Source organism: Scomber japonicus, chromosome 9, assembly GCF_027409825.1.
Source record: "Scomber japonicus isolate fScoJap1 chromosome 9, fScoJap1.pri, whole genome shotgun sequence".
Lineage (NCBI taxonomy): Eukaryota > Metazoa > Chordata > Actinopteri > Scombriformes > Scombridae > Scomber > Scomber japonicus.
The window spans coordinates 12,669,467-12,690,576 of record NC_070586.1 but is presented as its reverse complement, the minus strand read 5'-3'; the positions used below and the strand labels follow the sequence as shown (position 1 = coordinate 12,690,576).

At 41.9% G+C, this 21,110-nt stretch overlaps 1 protein-coding gene across 2 annotated transcripts in view; it reads left to right on the top strand.

Annotated features, from left to right (window-relative positions):
- The window catches only part of LOC128364471 (neurogenic locus notch homolog protein 1-like), a 44,772-nt gene that overhangs the window by 9,706 nt on the left and 13,956 nt on the right, over positions 1–21,110 (top strand). For both annotated transcript variants that reach the window (XM_053324996.1, XM_053324995.1), the window contains exons 3-19: positions 4,722–4,984; positions 5,749–6,087; positions 8,498–8,620; positions 8,712–8,945; positions 10,060–10,215; positions 10,671–10,856; positions 11,596–11,709; positions 14,997–15,110; positions 15,344–15,577; positions 15,663–15,773; positions 17,240–17,432; positions 17,909–18,054; positions 18,191–18,304; positions 19,054–19,173; positions 19,507–19,659; positions 19,780–20,008; positions 20,758–20,959. In XM_053324996.1, the coding sequence (XP_053180971.1) occupies positions 4,722–4,984; positions 5,749–6,087; positions 8,498–8,620; positions 8,712–8,945; positions 10,060–10,215; positions 10,671–10,856; positions 11,596–11,709; positions 14,997–15,110; positions 15,344–15,577; positions 15,663–15,773; positions 17,240–17,432; positions 17,909–18,054; positions 18,191–18,304; positions 19,054–19,173; positions 19,507–19,659; positions 19,780–20,008; positions 20,758–20,959 (3,031 nt within the window). The remainder of the gene's footprint in view (positions 1–4,721; positions 4,985–5,748; positions 6,088–8,497; positions 8,621–8,711; positions 8,946–10,059; positions 10,216–10,670; positions 10,857–11,595; positions 11,710–14,996; positions 15,111–15,343; positions 15,578–15,662; positions 15,774–17,239; positions 17,433–17,908; positions 18,055–18,190; positions 18,305–19,053; positions 19,174–19,506; positions 19,660–19,779; positions 20,009–20,757; positions 20,960–21,110) is intronic.

Below are 21,110 nucleotides of genomic sequence, written 5' to 3'. Positions count from 1 at the left end.
GTGAGTTTATTTAATGTTTATTTGTTAGAGGAAAACTTTAAAAACTTTTCTCCAGCTCTCTCCACCACAGATTTATTCGATTGTATTCAGATTAAAAAATAACCCTCAAAATGACTAATTCATGAGGTAAGAAGCTCATTTTTTGCAGTGTGTGGCCCTTGCCTCTGTCTGGGCTTGAGGACAGTAGTAGGATGGGGTGCCATGGAGAGGAAGGAGGTAGAGTGGAGGGTTAGTGGATATGGGGGAGGAGGGGGTGAATGTGCCGGGCCAGCAGCTGCTGTCTCCTCATTAACATGCGCACCTGCTCCCTGCGGCCTTTTTCCAGCGAGCTCATGTGGCGCCTCACGACCTCAGCACCCGCCACCACTGAGGCTTAACTGGACTGGCCTTCTAGCAGCCAGATCTGCTGTTTCTCTCCACTGAACCCCATTCCGTTCACCACACACACACACACACACACACACACACACACACACACACACACACACACACACACACACACACACACACACATACACACACACACACACACACACACACACACACAAACTGTCTGCCGATGGGGCTGGCTATGGATGTAGAAGAATTTGCAACTACACCAGCTACAAGTGCTGATATGATGCTGATGCTGATAAAACTTTTTTACCAGTTAAGATCAGAAAGTGGATCAAGATGTGTTGCACTCTGTGAAGATGTTTTATCACTTTATATTATTTTATTACTTTTAATGACCAAACTAATTTAATCAAGAAAATAATCTACAGATTAACCAATAATAGCTAGTAATTTGTACTGTTGCAGAGACTTCTTGTAGACCACAAATAAGATATTTTTTTTACCATCACATCGGGCATTTTGGTGCCATTAAATGGGACATTTTCACTGCCTTTTTAACCTAAACCACTGAATGAATTGGTGTATCACCTGCAAGTAGAAAAGTTCCTCCGTTTTGAATTCGTACCAATAACCACTTCCCTTAAAAATGATAAGAATAGATGCAGCAGTACGTTTTTATATTACACACATTCTTCCTTCTCAAAACCTGGCACCTACATTACTCACAAGGTAAGTCTAAGTTTGATCTGAGATTCAGGTGGTGTGTCTAGTTGTGGCTCATGTAGCCTTGAGCTGCCAGCCTCAGGCAGAGATGAGGAGCTGGCTGCAGAGGTTTGGCACCATCACTTGTTTTTAACTGCAGATATTTTTCATTTTCAAACTTTTAGTCATTTGCATTCATACTCGCCAACACCTAAAAGTGCTCTGATGTGTAAAATTGGTGGAGTTCCCCCTCAATAGTGAAATATTGTTTCCTAAAGAGTACTGAATGCTTCATCCAGAACAAGCTAGACTCACACTGAGATGACTTCCATAAATTTTCTGTTTTCATCCAATCAAAACTCCAAAACCTAAATATATTCATTTTAAAATGATACACCAGCAAACTAAGAGTCCAAACTTTTCCATCAGGACTTTGGCTCAATGTTTCCCTTTGAGAGAACGCCTACTGTGTTTATTATGTGTTACTGTGGAAGAACGCTGTTTGACCCCTGAGATTTTTTGGCACGGAACCGATTTGCTTTCTGCCTTTTGCCACGACTCCTTGTTTGACCATAAACGCAACAGTGATCTGGAGCTAAATGACACTCAGCCAAGGTACGCTTCTCCATTGCCGACATGGTGACATGCCACCACTCGCTACTACTGTTTATGCAGCGGGCAGCCTAGCATGTGATGTTTTCTTTTCCTTGCCACAGTCCTAAGGCTGCCTAATCCCCTGAGAGGGAGACCCTGTCTAAACACACGCCTGTCCCTACAGAGGGGCCACAGCTCAGCCCCCACCTACACACATACACACACACACACACACACACACATTGGACCCCCTGGGAATGTTTGGGGACATGGTCCTGCCAGCCCCTCAGGGCTAATAGACTTGCTGGCTCTGGTCAGGTATTTGAGTGTGACAGCGGGTTTTTATGTCGTGGGAAGGCCGCTTTGATGTCGGCAGGATGTTTTTATGCACAATATTGTTTTTGCGTGAGAGAAGCAAAAAGTCAAAGTCAACTTTTGTTTGTCAAACTTGTGCACAAAAAGCAACAAAACCTAAGAAGATTGATTTTCTAGACTTTTCCTGTGTAGTTTTCCTCTTTGCAGGAATTCACTTTTCAAAAATCTATCATGTTTCTTGACTGAGGTTGCGCCACAGTCTCTTCCGTTTCATCCTCTTCCCATCCCTTGTCTGATACTGGAGCAAATCCGCTCTGGGGAGGGAAGAATAACAAGCATTGAGGTGGTGGCACGGTGCTTTGAAGTTGCCATAATGTTGGCTTGCGGCTCAAAAACTGTGGTATAGATGCCGCCTTGTCCTCAGGATGAATGAGTGCTGACAAAAGGGTCGAAGTGAGCACATTTCAGCCCTGAGAGCTGCTGAAGGCTGCCACGATGGCTGCTTTTCTTCTGTCTCAACTTTTGGAAAATACCGATTAGGAACAGGAATTCCAGATACCGTAGATTTTTTCTCTCTCTTCCCCAGATTCTATTGAGTAGATGCTTTGTTTTTGTACTGACCAGGCCTCCCTGGCCACCCACTGTTTGTTGACAACAGTATTGAATCTCTGAAGGTGATGAATATGGGAATGTGGCAGTAGGGAGGGTCTAATGAAGCACATCTGAGGTGGTTGGTTTTGTTCTCAGATAGAGCTGCAACGAGGTCTGGATATCAAACTTTAATACTGATGGTGTCTGTAGTACAGCGTCAAAAACTGTTTTAGTCTTATTAAATCTTAAAGATTTATAGTCTTATTTCTGAATCAGATATTCATTGATCTAAAACATTTGTCAGTTTTAGATTGTATATATGTTATATATTTGGGCAAAATCCTTCTATGACTGCTTGTGTTAAGTCATGTTTCAGAGGTTTGGCTTCTTTTGTGAAGCGTTTAGTAGAAAAACATGTATTTTATGTGAAAAAGCATCTTTTCACTGTACTGAAACTCAGGTTTGGTATTAGCACAGTGTTGAACATTTAGTATTTTATTGAAAAGCCCAAGCTGTGAGACTTATGATTCATTTATTTAATCAATTAATCTTTCTACTGTTGTTTAGTCGATCATTTGATCATTTGGTTGAAAAATGTCAGAAAATTGTGAAGAATGCCCATCATGATGCCCATCATCGTGATGTCTTCAAATTGCTTGAAAAAATCTGTAAATTCTCACAAGTTAGAAGTTAGAACCAGTAAGTATTTGTCATTTTTTAGTTGATAAATTACTAATAATTACTAGTTTTTTAAATGGTTGTTAAAATAATACTGTAATTGTTTAATATCCTCTTTCTCTCTTTTGATCATACTTTCTCCACCCTTCGCTATCTATCTGTCTCCCAAATGAAAGTCACCTGTACCTCAACTGTACATAAGATTTGGAGTGTCTTCCAAATACACAAATTGTGATGTAAAATGTAGTAATTTTCCAGTGTGACTAGATTGAACCGTGGGATTGTTTATTTGACCATCACCTTGTGTGTGAATATGCGTGCAACAGTGAACATAAACTTACAAAGTCCCATGCACAGTGTTCATGCGTAATCTTCCTGTGTGTCTCTGTGTGTGTGTGTGTGTGTGTGTGTGTGTGTGTGTGTGTGTGTGTGTGTGTGTGTGTGTGTGTGTGTGTGTGTGTGTGTGTGTGTGTGTGTGTGTGCGTGTGTGTGTGTGTGTGTGTGTGTGTGTGTGTGTGTGTGTGTGTGCGCGCGTGTGTGTGCGCAAAAGACTGCACACTGTGTAGGTATGTGTGTGTGGCCCCTTTGTTGAGCCGCGCGTATCCTCAGGGGACACCCTTCAAGTCCTCTCATTGTAATTGTAAATGTGTGAATGTGTCCCTGTGATCTGCAGCAGCTCTCTCTCTCTCTCTCTCTCTCTCTCTCTTCCTCCCTCTCTCTCCCTCTGTCTCCCTCTCTATGGGAACCTGTTCGCTTGGGTCCGAGCAGCATTTATGACTCAGACACAACCTGTGAGAAACATCACATCTCCTCCCTTAGTTCAGAACACTGTGTTTTATAGCCTGAAAGACATTGTTCAAGTGGAGTGACAGTAGAAAGACGAATGTCCCGTTTAAAGCATGGTTTCTCATAGCTGTGTTGCTGTGTTGTAAAAAAATAAACAGCATTGCAGGACCCTCTTTTAAAAGACATGGATAGTAGTTAGTAGTATGGGGTAAAGCTTTTACCCCAAGCAGCTGATTTATAGTAGCAGACAAAGGGATGACCCTCACAAGGCCTGGGTGTTGTCCTACCCTTGTGAACTGTTCAATCAGCGCTGACTTGAAAAAGATTGGATTGGTAGAAATACTGTTTGGGATTCCCTTTGACTGGTCCGACTCTTTGTGATGCCAGTTATAAAACAAAGACAATAAATAAAGAATGGACATTTATTGGTGGATCAATATATCTTGTGGATAGTGGGTTTTTATTGAATTGTAAATTCTTCGTACTAATGATGTAATGGTTCTTTGTGGTATTTTAGATTTGTCAGCTCAGTTATGAGAACACAGTAAACAAGACTACACTTTCACTTCTTTGATGACTGTGAATAAGTGACTTTATGCTTTAAATAAACAATTAACAGCATGTATATAAGTTAAAGGTAAGGACAGTTTTTATCATGAGTTCAAGAGGAAAAACTTTCTGGAACTGCTGGAACAACTATTTCTGACTTTTCCACTCAGGTGCCGGACCGGATTTGCAGGAGACAGGTGCCAGTTCCGCGACCCATGTGTACCCTCGTCATGCATGAATGGTGGCTCGTGTGCGACGGTGTCCAAGGGGGACAGGATGGACTTCACCTGCACCTGCAGACCGGGCTTCACCGACCGCCTCTGCATGACGCCCACTACCAATGTTTGTTTCTCCTTACCGTGTCGCAACGGGGGCATCTGTGAGGTTGAGACCCTCCAGACATACAAGTGCCGCTGCCCGCCTGGATGGTCAGGTAACACACAACAGCAGTATTACAGCAGTTGTGTTAAACTGTGGGCTGCATGGGACTCGAACAAGGGTTCTTAAGATGTATGTGAGGCCTTGTCAGATGATTGGGAATAGTATCTGCAAAATACGAAGCTACAGAAAAGAGACTACTAAACTAAGCTTAGTATAATCTATACAGTAGCTATTAGAACCTCTGAGGCTCTCTCATTAAGGTGTTATATCTCTTTTGTTTAATTAATTAATTGACAAGTCTTTTTTATGGGTCAGAGCCAGGATAGATGTGTCCCTGTTTCCAGTATTTATGCTAAGCTAATTTAACTGTCTCCTGACAAGCTTAGTGTTGATTGGACAGATGTGAGAGTGGTATCAATCTCCACATCTAAATCTTTGTAAGAAGGTCGTTTTAGGTTTTTAATAGTTCCATAAATCAGGAAGTTTCAAAATGCTAAATTGTCATAGTAACAATGTCTTTTTGTTTTTGCAGAATTAAGTAAATGTGAAACATTTTGTCACAGAAAGATGACTTAATGTGTTGCATAATATGAACCAATACATTCAGAGCCTCCACTAAAAACAAAGAGGAAGGACATTTAAGTTTGACTACAACAGACTGACCTATAACCTAAGCAAAACTGTGGATGCTTTTGTGATACTTGTCTCAAATGCAAAAAAGTAAAAAGAAAACAAAATCATAAACTTCTGACCCTGAGGAAAAATGCTAGTCAGGCCAATATTAGACATTTGAACAGTGTTTCTCGTCTCCTTCAGGTAAACAGTGCCAACAAGCCGACCCCTGTGCCTCAAATCCATGTGCCAACGATGGGCAGTGCTCTGCCATTGAGTCCCACTACATCTGTACCTGCACACCCTTCTTCTCGGGAAAGACCTGCACACAGGATGTCAATGAGTGTGACGTAAGTCCGTCACCCTGCAAGAACGGCGGAGCGTGCATCAACGAGGTCGGCGGCTACCGGTGCCAGTGTCCCGCAGAGTACACGGGCAGGTTCTGCGAGAGCCGTTACCTGCCCTGCAACCCGTCGCCCTGTCACAATGGAGGCACCTGCATCCAGAAAGGAGAGACAAACTATGAATGTTCCTGTGTGCCAGGTGAGGATATTACACTACATCCATGGTTAGGGAGCTACTTTAAATGATGAGGTTTAGTGAAGTCTTTATCGACGTGATCATCTGCTGTTCAGTCGCTTTAAGGCCTAGCTGGAAAAATTGTTGCAGCAAAAATCGAATTTATTCCGATGAGATTACAGCATCAGTGGATTCACTCCCGGAGAGAAAGTTAATCTTTTCAACTCTGGTGAACTTTGACACACAAACTTGCTCCGCTGACTGATGGCAAGTTCCCTTTGAGAGCTTTGAGAGTATTATGTCAGCAGCCAGTACAGCCTAATATTTCATGAAATGATTGTACACATTTTCTTGATATTAAGAAGAAAATACTTTAGATTTTAAGTGCTGAAATCAAATTAGCGCTGCATCGATGAACCTGCTGATGATTTTCTCCACTAAACAAGCAATTGTTATGTCTATAAAATGTCAGATGATAGTGAAAAATGACAGTGATAGTTTCCCAGAGTCAAAGGTGTTGTCTTCATCATGCCCTGTTTTGTCTGACTGACCAAATATAGATGTTACTACTATGTATGATTAAGAAAAGCATTAAATCATCACATTTGATCATCTGTAATCGCCATTTTTGCTTAAAAGAATGACTAAAACAATTTGATTAACGAGTTATCACGCATGAGTAACAATCATAAGTAAGCTAACATGAATCATTTGATCCTTTTAGCTCAAGGTCACGTTATTCATTTTTAAATACACACTGTTCCTGAATTCCCAAGTCGAATTTAAATGTCAATGCCGGCTTGTTAAGCCATGATGTCATTTAAGGCAGGGCTGTTCCTGCTTATGTTGTGTCCTCTGTGTGTGTGTGTGTGCGTGTGTGTGTGTGTGTGTGTGTGTGTCATGTGTACATGAGTGTTTCTGCTTGGGTGTATACAGTGTGTGAACAAGGGAGAGCAGGAAGGCATCGGGGCTTATCATAAGGAAATGGTCAAAGGACAACATCCTTTTCACAAAGCCAAGTGAAGCAAAGCTCGGTGGGACAAAAGTCCCGCCCACCACCTCATCACCTCCACGCAGACTTAGTTTGGCTTGTTTTTGTCTCTTTCCACCGAGTACAGAAATCCTTGTAATGAATCTATGTGGCAGCGTTCCACCTCATCTCTTTCACATCCTCAAGCTTCTGCCCGTCATAACAGGCTTTTCCTCGAAAGGGTTAAAGGAAGAATATGAACTTAACATTTCCGATAATTAGGTCGCTATAATCAATGCAATCATATAATATTGGTGATAATATGTCAGGTTTGTGTGCACAGCTTCTTTCCGCTGCACGGATATGGCCAAAAAATCTGTTATTGTAGGTTTATCTCTCACTTTGAGTAAGTTATTTAACCTTTCCTACTATTTACGCAGTTGTAAACTAGTGTCAGCAGGGATATTTCCATTCACTTGTTTTTATATTTTGGTGTAAAAGGTGGCATTAGAACTGCGACAATTAATTAGATAAGGCTGTTTTGATAATTAAATGATCTTTTTAAGCAAAAGTGCCAAGTAATTGCTGATTTCAGCCTCTCAAATGTGATGATGTAACATGTTTTGCAGCCCTAGTTGGCATCTTTAAAAATAGTAAATATATATATTGAAGACACTGCTGTAGATACAAACATTGATGTCATGCTACCACTTTCCATCACATGCCTCCACTGCACCAGAGCGCCCAAAAAAAGAACAATAAAATGTTGAATTAAAAACAGTCCAGACAGGCGGCCTAGTTGCAGACACCTGTCTCTGTCACCATAGTGGTTAATAGAAACACGGGGGATACACTTTGATGAGAAAAGGTAAAGATAAGCAATTAATCGTGTACTGAAGACTGAACAAAGTTATAAAAGAGTAATGAGTGATTGAAGAACCCATTCTTGTTATATCTTTTGCTGACATTTAAGGTATTTGCTCAAAACCTGTGAAACATTTTAACAAAAACCAGTAACAGTCAGCTTAATCCACTCACAAGTCAAAAATAATTGTATGTTATTGGATTTTTAAGTTTGTCTTAAAAAAAAACAGACAACACTCCAGCCGTGACTTGCACTGGTTCAGTTCATGTCGCATTACCCAACATGCCATTTATACAGTCCAGCGGTCGCCTGCTGTGTAACTGTATAGCAGAGTGGATGTTAATACATGGTGAGGTTGCCACAGACCTCAAGAGGGTACAGCTGCCTTCTTTCCAAGGAAGAAGAAGGCAGTTTACCACATTTAACCGTAGAGAGGTTTCACTCTCTTTGTTGTAAATGGGAGAATGTCGTTCTCAAACCAGGACGAATGAGTAACTGAAAATCTGAGGCCTCCGGCAACAGAAATGACTCAGTGAAAGTGCAAAGGAAACACATTCATGGCATGTCTGTTGCAACTGTTTGCCCTCTCTCTGTTGCAGGTTTCACAGGAAAAAACTGTAACCACAACATAGATGACTGTCCTGGACATGAGTGCCATAATGAAGGGATCTGTGTCGATGGAGTCAACACCTACAACTGCCAATGTAGACCAGAATTTACAGGTTTGTGTTGAGATCTGTCAACTCGTACACACATACTTAGATAAACTAGATTGTAGTAAGCCAGTTAAACTTTAACCCTCTTCTCTCACAGGTCAGCTCTGCACAGAGGATGTTGATGAGTGCCAACTGATGCCCAACGCCTGCCAAAATGGTGGCACGTGTCACAACACGTATGGCAGCTACCAGTGTGTGTGTGTGAACGGGTGGACGGGGGATGACTGCAGCGAGAACATCGACGACTGTGCCAGTGCCGCCTGCCACCATGGATCCACCTGTCATGACCGCGTAGCTTCTTTCTTCTGCGAATGTCCTCATGGCCGCACAGGTATGTTGTTCTTTATTATAACTTAGAGGAATTTAGCTATTAAAAGCATCTGAAACCCAAATTTTTGTGGATGCTTAATGAGACACCCGACTGTGATATCATACATGCATTCTTTCTATTTCAAGCCAAATTTCCAGAGGCTTTAATACTGATTTTTACAAGTTTAGATTGCTTTGGCTAAATGACATTTTATTGTGGGTTGTGGAATTAAGATTAAAATTAAAGGCTGTAAATTCAACACAAGTGAGGAAGTTGCAGTCACAAACTCTGGTCTTTGGTTGGTCCTGTGGTTTTGGTGTTTTAAACTGAACCACAGGCTGGAAAAAAACAAACCAAAATAAAAACAATTAAAGACAAAGACAATACAGAAGGTTCAACAACAGATTGTAATGAGTCATAAGTGAAATTACATGAAAACGGAAAGCAACTATACAGTACTATACAAACAACTATAGATTACAGTTGAAACAATTAGTTGATCAGTTCATTAGTCCATTGGGAAAAAACAAGGAATTCATTGACGACCGTTTCGACACTCGATCATTCCTCCCAGTCACCTCTCAAAGATCTGCAGCTTTTCCCTGTGCAACAAATAACATCTTTTTTTGCAGGTTGTGACATGACGTGTCACATAATCTTTACATTTTGATATTTAGTCAACTTCTTACTGCCGATTGATGACGTTAAAGTGATGACTTTCATTATTTTTGTTTTGTTTCACCGGCTTTTTCTTCCTGAAATAGATTCAAATATGTTTTTCAGAGCAAATGCCTGTTTTTCTAGTAGCAAATTTATTGAACACTATATGTTATACTTCATTAAATTCCCTTTGATTGTAAAGACACTTAACCTCAACTTGCACTCCTGTTTCACTCTGACTCATACAAACAGCACACTTCTAGTGAGTTAAACAATCAGCACTGACAATAACAAATGGAAAGTAAACAAAACAGTGCGAGAGGGCCTTCTCTATTTTGTTGGTTTTTTTATTTTACAGTTTTATGAGTGTTGCAGCTCATAAAATCCCCCCAGAAAAATTTAAACTGACTTGAGAAGCAGAAAGAAATGATTGGAGGGTATTCAAGTCAAGTCTGCCTCCTCTGTTGTGCACCAGGTCTTCTGTGCCAGCTGGACGACGCCTGCATCAGCAACCCGTGTCAGAAGGGCTCCAACTGTGATACCAGCCCCGTCAGTGGAAATCACTTCTGTACCTGCCCTCCGGGCTATGTCGGTACTTCCTGTGATCAGGATGTTGACGAGTGCTCTCTGGGTAAAACTCCACTACATGACCTGCCAATTCTCCGTCTGTGTCTCATAATGATCAGCTTCAGCCTGAGGAAACATTTAAACTTTTTCTGATGACTTCCATAAAACATAGATTTTCATTAAGTTAACTCTACTGCTGACAAGAGCCTTTCAATCAATAAACATCCATTTGTAACTCTTTTATACAAGCCAAAATACAACTTCATTCTTTCCTGCTATTATGGGTACTTTGGTACCCATAATTATGCCCATAATCACAGTAAATAAGCCACTTAGGGGTATTATTGCGGCAATCATACACAGTCATGGCTTTGGTTTTGGCTTCATCAAACAACACTAAACCACCCAAATCATCTCGTTGTCATGTCTTTACATTCAAATATTTTCTTGTTACAGTATGCCAGCATGACGGATTGTTAGTACAAAGTAAAATTAAAGTATTAATGTGTTTTAAAACAGGTTCCAACCCGTGTGAGCATGCAGGGAAGTGTATAAACACCAAAGGCTCGTTCCAGTGTAAGTGCCAGCGGGGTTACGTGGGACCACGCTGCGAGCTCGACATTAACGAGTGCATGTCGAACCCGTGCAGGAATGAGGCCACCTGCCTGGACCAAATAGGAGACTTCCACTGTATCTGCATGCCAGGTAAGACATCTGGTTAGTCACAGTTTGACCAGAAAATTACTTTTATATGCCTAACGCTGCTTTTACCCTGAAATAAAGTGGAAATCTCACCTCAAATGGCCCGATTACAGCAAGTCAGTGCTCATAAACAAGTCACACACACTCACAAATTGTTCATTTATCAGTACAGTTTCAATTCCTGCAGCTTTAGCAAACCATCCGTGAGGTATCTGTACTTTTCCCTGTAATTTACTTGATGTGTGTTAAGATAAAATGGAAATAGTAAATCTTCAAAAGCTGATTTATTGGCTAAAAAAATGCTTAGTGTGTCCCTGCCCCCATTCTCCTCCATTTCCATTTTTGGCATGCTCTGGCTGAAACAATAAATCAATTAATTAGTTGCTTGATCAACCAAAAAAAGAATCAGCACCATTTTTTATGAATGGTTAAATATTTAAAAGTCACCTCTTAACCAAAAATGCCAGACATTCACTCGTTCTTGCTTCTCAGTTGTGAAAATTTGCTGATTAAATATATTTTTTGGACTGTTGGTTGAGCAAAACAAGCAATTTGAAGACAGTGGACACTATTTTCTGACATTTTAGCCATTACCCAATAAATCATCTGAATCATCTGATCCACTGTTTATAATTTCAAGCCACCACAGCGGTAGATAACAGCAGTGTGAAAATGCTTCTCAGTGCGTGTCTCTGTCTAACCAATACATCTTCCTCCTGGTCCTCCCTTGCTAATTGGCCAGGCTACGAGGGGGAGTTCTGCGAGATCGATACGGACGAGTGCGCCAACAGCCCCTGCCTGAACAACGGCAAGTGTATCGACAAGATCAACACCTTCCTCTGCCAGTGCCCCACAGGTGAGGCTGCCGTACCGCTGCAGAGGGGGAGAAGGGATGCAGGGAGGGGGCGTGGGGGCCAGGGGGCACTGAGGTCGATCTCTCTCCTCTGCCTCGCTTTTTCTCCCTCTGAAACACAAACACACACACACACACACACACACACAAACACCTCTCTGGACGGGCACTAATCCCAGCCCTGAGGCAGGCTTACACAGGCCCGGGTAGCCCAGAATGAACGCTGCAATCGAGGAGGAGAAGGGAAAAAAAATCTATAGGGAAAGGCTTGAGGAAGTTTGAACTTTTTAAACAAGTTTCTTATCCCTTTTAACAAAGTCTGATGAGTGAGCAGAAACTTGTAGATCCAAACAAGACTTTTGATTGTGACTGGGAACGAAGTAGAGCTAATAATAGCAGGCAGAGCGACGACAATGCTCGATAAAATGCTTTTCTGTGTTGTGGTGGCAAACGAGGTAGTCGTTTGGTCTATTTTGAGGGCAGCCAGTTGTTTAACGGCAGCCTTTTCTTCCCAGAAATACCATTGCTGTTACACTATTTGGACAAGAGGTATTGATGTTTTGTTCAGGGGTGAAGGAATGCAACTATTGAATCATGGGGAGAGAGAGAGAGAAAAAGAGAAAGGAAGAAGGGAAAGGAAGGCTCTTCAAACTCTCCAAATGTGTTTTTTTGTTTTGCATTCTTTCAGTGAGATCATTGAGGTGGAAGTGATTTTTTTCCCTCCTTTCTTTATTTTTGGGGAGGCAAATAGCGAAGCTTCGAGTCGGGTGGATCAAAGGCGGCCTGGGTGGAGAGAGGCAGGATTCCTCCTGTTGAGACAAAAAGAAAGGAGGAAGGAAAGAAAGAAAGACACCCCAACAAGAAAGCTTTAGAATTGATAGAGAGGGGGTACAAGAGTGAACACAAGAGCTTAACGTCTAAGAAAACTCTGTGTGTGACAGTGAGAAAGGGTTATGTGAGGAAGCAGCACAAAGTGGCAGTGGTGAGTGTTTTTTTCGGGAGGGAGGATGGAGGGATGGTGGCAAGGGGTGGGGGGGTTGAGATGCACAGACCGTTATACTGAAGCAGGAAGGGAGGGGTGGAGAGAAGGGGGGAGGGGTCTTAACCGCCCTGCTTGAGATGTAAATTTGTCCCTGTTGCGAGCCAGGCCCGAGGCGAGGGTCCCCTCTTTTCATTTCTGTACATGGAATAGCCATGGAAACCCCACTGAGCGCCATTGAAATGTCTGATTCCAGCAGTCTGAGGATAAATCCCTCTTTGGCTGCTGAGGTGCACGTCTGTCTGTGCCTCAGTGCATGCTTGCATTTCTGCTTCAACGTTCATTTGTGTGCCTATGCATATGTGTGCATCTGGGTGAGAAACCTTTTCAGAGAGATTTTTTTAAATTTCTCTTAGTAGTGCCTGTAACTGAACGGTGGGGAAACGTACATTTGCATCACATTCTGCCAAATAAACACTCAATTTCTACCACTGAGGTTGGTTCCAACTTATTTCCCACCGCTGGAAACTGGCTTATAGAGGAGACTGGTGTTGTTTTTTCCCTTCTTGGTCTGCAAACAGCTAATTTTCCATATTTCTGTTATTTAAGTTTTTTATGACCTTGTCTGTTTTGTTCATTATTGATGCTATAACTTGTGAGAGGTTAGTTTTTAAAAATTCTACTGCTGTACTATTTATAAGGTTGTCAAAAATCACTTTGATTGATTGGAGCATGGGACCACATGCTGGCTGCAAAAGGGTTGGACCAAAATCTATTTATTAATATGTTTTAACTATTTATTAATGATGATCAACATTTCTAAGTTTATTATTACCAAAGAGAAAAGATTAATGCCAGCCAATGGGCTTTTTTGTCCTCATTAATATTTAATCTATAAAACATCAAAAGTATGTATTAATTATGTATTTACCATCAATAAGACATTAATTATAACTTATAAATCATTTATAAACAGTTCCACAGAAAGTTAAACACTGGTTGTCAAAAAATCCTTTTGGCAGGTGTTTATTTTTCCTTTTTGGTAATAATGCAGTTATAAATTATTAGTCGGTAACCATTAATAAATGCTTGACAGGTATTGATAAATGGATTTTGGTCCAAAATCTGACAGTAAGTGATCATACAGTCACAACCTGGCAGCCTAAAAGTTGATTTATGAATGGGTAAAAACTGATCTATAAACCATTAGTAAAGTACTTATTAACCATTAATAAAGCATTAGTGATGATGTCCTTATATAAAATGTGGCTTAATAATAAAAAGTTTTTGTATCTTCCTCTTCCTCGGGGCCTTTAATAGTCTTGTTTGTCTACATGTAAGTGAATGTGTGTGTGTGTGTGTGTCTAAACTATGTCTACGCTGGAGTCCTCACGTCATGTGGTGTATGCGTGCGGCCAAGTCAGAAAACAGTCAATGGTTTTAACAAAGTCCACCGGGACACATCACTTACCGGCAGTCACACAAATACTTCCTCACCAGATTAGTAGCAACTGAGTTAGTCTTAAAAAAACACCTGTGTGTTCCTGTGGGGTGGGTGGGGAGGGGAAGTAGCACTTTATCTCTTCATCAGACAATATCCTAGCCGTCCTCGGACTGTACCATCGTGTGATTAAAGGGGAGACAAGCAGAGGCAGAAGAAAGTAAACCTGTGATGAGAATAATTTTGGGAAAAAGGGAAAGCCTGCTGGTTGATTTTGAATGACAAGCAGTTTGAATAGTGGAGGGTCAAAGGTCAAGCTAGCTCTTCTTGGAGGCGGGAAGGGAGTGGGGGGGTCAGAGGAGAAGGAGTGAAAGCAAGACAGGAGAATGTGCATTGTGATGGAAAAGTTTTGGGGGACAAAGGAGGCAACAGCCTCAGTTTGGCGTTGTGTTGAGCAGACAGGCTCTCCTTTGTCTCTCACCCCTTGGTCAGGAGGCCTCGCAACTTTCATTCTTCCTCACCCACAGCCCCCCCCCCCTCGTTTTAAACGAATTGGTTCCCCCACTCTCCCATCTCCTTTTGGAGTCGTGCTGAAAAGATGTGAAAAGGAAAATAGAGAGCTTGTAGTGTTGCGCAGTTGTTAATTAACATGCAGATTTCTGATTCGTTGAGAGCCCTCATAGTATGAGCCCGGGATTATGATTGGGACTGGTTTGAAATGGTGAGAACACAGTAGCCATGTCTGTACACACACACACACACACACACACACACACACACACACACACACACACACACACACACACACACACACACACACTCCTTTCACGCACACATGCACACAATAACACCCTCTTGTTGTTTTTTCAGGCTTCACTGGGAACCTTTGCCAGATAGACATTGACGAGTGTGCCAGCACACCATGCAAAAATGGCGCCAAGTGCACAGACGGGCCCAACAAGTACACCTGCGAGTGCACTGAAGGTATACACATTTACCAAAAGTAACTGATTTTAACAAAAGCTGAAACTGTACAGTAGAAAATTAGAGGCAATTTTACCACGTTGAAAAAGAGAGTGGAAACTCGAGAGTTGAAGTAAAAAGACAAACACTTAAACCTGTGAAATAAACCAAAAATGAGAAATAAAAAAAGTACAACAACGGTGATAAAAGTGAGAAAATCCAATCCAATCAAATCCAATCAACTATTTTTTCAGGCTACTCCGGGAAGCACTGTGAGACAGACATCGATGAGTGTTACTCTTTCCCGTGCCACTACGGCACCTGCATTGATGGCCTGGCCTCCTTCAGCTGCCAGTGCAAGCCTGGTTACACCGGCCGGCTGTGTGAGACCAACATCAACGAGTGTCTGAGTCAGCCGTGCAGGAACGGCGGCACCTGCCAAGACCGAGAGAACTCGTACATCTGCAGCTGCCCTAAAGGCACCACAGGTAGAGACAAAACAAACACAAATACAGATAACAGTGTAACTTTTTCTGTATTTTTTAAGTCATGGGAAAATATTTTTCTTGCCAGGAATCAACTGTGAAATCAACATTGATGACTGCAAGAGCAACCCCTGTGACTATGGCACCTGCATCGACAAGATCAACGGCTACGAGTGTGCCTGCGAGCCTGGCTACACCGGTAAGCAACTTGTACATGTTATCATTCATTTTTAAAGATGAAGCTGTTACATGGCAGAACATTCAGCTCAACCTCTGAAAGTTGGAAGACTTTGAAATCTTCTCTCTATGAACGCTCACATGAAACTTTTACAGCCTCCCTAAGAGGGAGTGGAAATGAGTTAATCAGAAGGTTGTAAAGTACACCAAATTTCAAGAAATATGTTTAAGACCAAGGTCTTTATAAGCCTTTATTTAATCAGGTAATCTCATTGAGATCAAGATGTATTTTGCAAGAGAGACCATCTGACTACATAGTGCATAAATACAAACAGCATCAGAAGCAATCAGACATCTTTAAAAAGGTCCAAAAACAAGACAGTGAATACAAGTGGAAATATACCTCATCAAAATGACAAGAGAATGTACTGTCTTCTCTCAAATCCAACAAAAAAGCTTTATTGGCATTAATGTTGATCACCAAAACTGAATTACATGTTACTGAGTATTAGATTTTATCAAGAAGACAAAAGGAAACAGTGAAATGATTACAAGATAGCGAATCATTCAAACAATACAATCCTAACAACTTTTATACACTAACATAAAATCATAGACCAAATTAGGAGGTTTGAGTGCATAATATCTTCTAATATCTTCTTCCGCTAAGATTTAAAGAGTTTTCCTCATTAGTGTGGTGGAGGCCACATCTCTCTCTGACCTGCTATAACAGATTTGTAATCTGCAGGAAGTCTCTGTGACTGTAGAGCTGATTTAAAACAGGTTGATCATGGCTCCTCTCTCAGGTGACCAGTTCACAAAATGACTGTTTAAGGTGCAGGATTGGATCAGCGAAAGGTATGGACGGAGGAGGAGGAGGAGGAGGGTGACAGATGGCGGGCGAGTGAGCACGCTCCTCTGAGGCTCGACCGGTGTCACTTTCCAGTTCCACCCTGTCCCCAACCTGCTGCTGTTAGGACACGCAAGATGCCCTCCCATACAAAGCCAGGACACACACACACACTCTGGCGCACACAGTCATCGGGGGATTCGAGCAGGAGAAAAGATTCCCTGAAAGATTCCTGAAAGTTGAGCTTTTAAAAGCTTGGAAGCCGGGTTCGTGCTTTAAAGCTAAATGGGCTGCCTTTATGTTATGCGTGGCACTGGCCTGAATGGCGTCAATGCTTCAAGTGGCCGACAAAGCGGGACTTAAAACCCCTCATGTTTCTGAAAATCGATCCATGCACTGAGATATAGACTTCATTGTGTGATGGCTTTGTGTGCTGCTGTGTGGGTCGGCGTTGTGTATTTTAAAATAATACTTCAAATAGAGTGCAAGATTATCAGGTTGAAAGGCGTTGCAAAAAATGTAGTAAATCACTTTAATATCTACACACCAATAAAAAAAACCCAACCATTTATGTGACGAGATTACATAGTTTAAGACTCTTTGGAAAGTAAAACAAGGCATCCGCTGTTTTCTTATAGGCACCATGTGTAACATCAACATCGACGAGTGTGCCATCAACCCTTGCCACAATGGCGGCACCTGCATTGACGGCATCAACAGCTTCACCTGCGCGTGTCCAGAAGGTTACCATGACGCCACCTGCTTCTCTCAGGTCAACGAGTGCCTCAGCAACCCCTGCATCCACGGTCACTGTGAGGACAAGATCAACGGGTGAGGCAGCCGAGTTTGGTATCTAAATACTGGTATAGTTTTAAAAGAAAGACTTACTTTAAAATGTACTTTCAAGCAACACTTTGCATTTATGAGACAGATGTGTTGTTACAGTTTACAGTTTTAGGCAAAAATTGTGAACTGATCCTTTAAAGAGTAAAAAAAATATCACAAAACTACATACACTTTTGATTCTTTCTGGTAGATATATCTACACTGTTTATTAAAATGCCAACAGGAATACAAAAACCTTGATATAGTGTACACTTTTATATTGTATACTAGTTGTAGCTTCATATGAGAATGGTTTTAAACTTTTCATCTAACTCTTGGCAGGAAAGCAATTATAATCATATTATTCTTTCAGCAGAAGAGGTCAAAGTGTCGAGGTTCAATACCAAGAATTTATTGTGGAACTAAATTATGTAACAAATGTCAGTCAGACTGAGATTTATAAATATTTTTCTCCTTTTCAGCTATAACTGCCTGTGTGACTCTGGCTGGAGCGGTAAAAACTGCGACATCAACAACAATGAGTGTGAATCCAACCCGTGTATGAACGGAGGCACCTGCAAGGACATGACCAGCGGATATGTTTGCACCTGTCGCATGGGCTTCACCGGTTAGTATTTGTGTTTGTGTGTGGATGTGTTTTGGATTGCATCTTTCATCTTCCAAACCTCTCCATATATCCACTTGACTGTTGACCTCCCACTTAACCTGAAGTATGTGTAATATGTCGTCCTTTCTAACTTCAGGGCCAAACTGCCAGACCAACATCAATGAATGTGCCTCCAACCCTTGCCTCAATCAGGGGATGTGCATTGACGACGTCGCAGGCTACAAGTGCATCTGCATCCTGCCTTACACTGGTATGAAAATATTATTGAAAATATGTGATACGCCCATGAGTTAGTCTGGTGTTCTGGCATTTCCTTACCGGGAAGCAGTTTCCACAGCCTGTGTGCTTCAAGTTACTGGGCGAAGAGGAAAAATATGCCGCGGGTGAAATAGCTGTCGAGTAAAGTTCAACAGCAAGACTTCCTCAGAGTTCAAAGACGCCAAGCCACAGAGGAGTCACTGTTGGCCTCTGTGATACAAAAGCATCCTTGATAAGGCAGCTGGAAAATATTTTCATGTCATCTCACTTATTATTTGACAAAACAGATAATGATGGAAAGGCTAAGGCCACATTTTCTTGTATTTGTTGAGTCGTCTTTTCGGAAAAATCCACAGGACTTTGGATAATAAAAGGCTTTTGCTTGTACCGGGGTGGGAACGGGGTGCTTGACACATTTCCTGTTTGCCTGCTTCCTGTCTCACAGAACAGCAAATGTCTTCACAATGGTCGGAAACTGGAGCTGGCTTCCTGTACGAGCCGTGTGTTGTGGAACCAGATAGGGAAATGTCTCTGCAGGCCTCTAATAGTGACAGACCCTGGCTAAAATCTTCTGATAGCACTGATTGAAAGATGATTCTGTGTCCATTTGGGTTGGGTTATCTCCAAGTTCATGACTCCAGTGTGATAGCACAGTGAAGGGTTGACATTAAGCATCATTTGTAATTGATTGTCATTAAAGTTGTATTCTGACATGAGTGGTATTGTGTTTGTGTGTGACAGGAGAGAACTGTGAAATCTTGATGGCACCCTGCAGCTCCAAACCCTGCAAACATGGAGGAGTGTGTCAGGAGTCAGAGGACTATCAGAGCTTCTCCTGTGAATGTCCAGAAGGATGGCAAGGTAAACATTCATGTCAGCATACCTGTGCGTCTTACAGGGATTGGTTATTGCTTGTGGTTAGTGGAATGATTGTAGAGGTTGCAGGTTGTACAGGCAAGTTTTCATTAGTGGCTTAGAAACCAGAAGACAAAAGCACCGATTTACTCAAAGTTCCCCTCCAGACGTACTTTAAGACACGTAATCATCATATAAAGACACATATAATATTTACTGTCTAATTTTTCCACAGAAAAGTTCAGTTACCAATGAAGTGTTATTTTACTTCCAGTGTATACCTGTGTTGTGGTACAGTTTAAAGAAAGGGTGAAAATACTGTTTCCTCTGCTCTCTAAGGCCAAACGTGTGAGGTGGACATCAAAGAGTGTGTGAAGAATCCTTGTCTCAATGGAGCAACCTGCCAGAACACCATGGGCAGTTACCGCTGCGGCTGCAAACCAGGCTTCACCGGACGCAACTGCGAAACCAACGTCGATGACTGCAAGCCCAGTAAGACCTCTCATCTCTCTCTCTCTTTATCCTTCTGCTCATGCTCATCAACTGAAGGAGGCAAATACCTCTAAACACAAGCTACAGAATAGTTACTTTCCATTATCTATCCTCTTGCAGACCCCTGCAGCAATGGAGGCCTCTGCAAAGATGAGGTGAATGGCTTCCTGTGCACCTGCCTGCCCGGCTTTCGGGGCACAAAGTGCGAAGAGGACATCAACGAGTGTGAGAGCAACCCGTGTAAGAACGGGGCCAACTGCACCGACTGCGTCAACAGCTACACCTGTACCTGCCCTGCCGGCTTTAGTGGAATCCACTGTGAAAATAACACACCTGACTGCACTGAGAGGTATGCAGCTCACAGAGCACAATGTCATATTAGTGTCACAGAGAATCAGATTGTTATATTTAAACCCTGTGTCAAGAGATAAGACAGTGGTGAGTGTATTTACAGATTAGTGAGGACGTGCATCCTTTGAGATCAACAGGTTCACTTTCTCCCATGTTAATGTGGAGCCCATTTCTCTTGTCCACTACTGCCCCCTCTGGTTCAATAACAGCTGATTGATACTGCTCTTCACCCATAGGCAGTAAGTTATATACAGAAGCTCAGGAGTACTATAAATACACTCACTTAATCACTCACTTAATGAACTTCCAGGCAACCAGTTCCAGAGCTCCTATATTCTCTAACTGTAATGACTAGTGAGTGGCTGAATGATGACAGCTCAGGTTGTAATTACATTTTGGGCCATCTTAAATCCTAGTTTACCTATTGAATATTTATGCTATACCCTGCTCCCTAAATTACCTTTTAACTTACTGTTATTTGTAAAAGTGCCTTGTACAGTTGCTCTAATATCTCTTTGAACACACTCTTTGAACACACTTTGAATGTGAATTAAGGAATTGCTAAGTAATAGTACTTGCTCCTAAATAACTTTCTATGGCAATCATATGCATTTTCCAGCTGTTCAAGTAACAAGAGCTTTATTGTTTCTCTCTCCTGCTTGTTTCTTTCTAATAAGCTGCAGAATATTTTCCAGCCTGTTTTGCTATTTTTCATTCACATTTTTCTCTTTTTTTCCCCTCATGCAGTTCCTGCTTCAACGGTGGCTCATGCATGGACGGCATCAACACCTTCACATGCTTATGTCCACCGGGCTTCACTGGGAGCTACTGCCAGCATGATATCAATGAGTGTGACTCCAAACCCTGCCAGAACGGCGGCACCTGCCAGGACAGCTACGGCACCTACAAGTGTACTTGCCCACATGGGTACACTGGACTCAACTGTCAGGTAGGACAAAGAGGGGCTTCAAGTTGAGTTAGCCTGTTGGACGTCACTTACCTTATCAAGCTTAATAAAGAAACTGGGTTAGTGATTGGCAAGCCAAAAGATTTAGTGAGATTAAAACAGGATCTTATTTGGTTTAAAAGTGAAAGTTGAT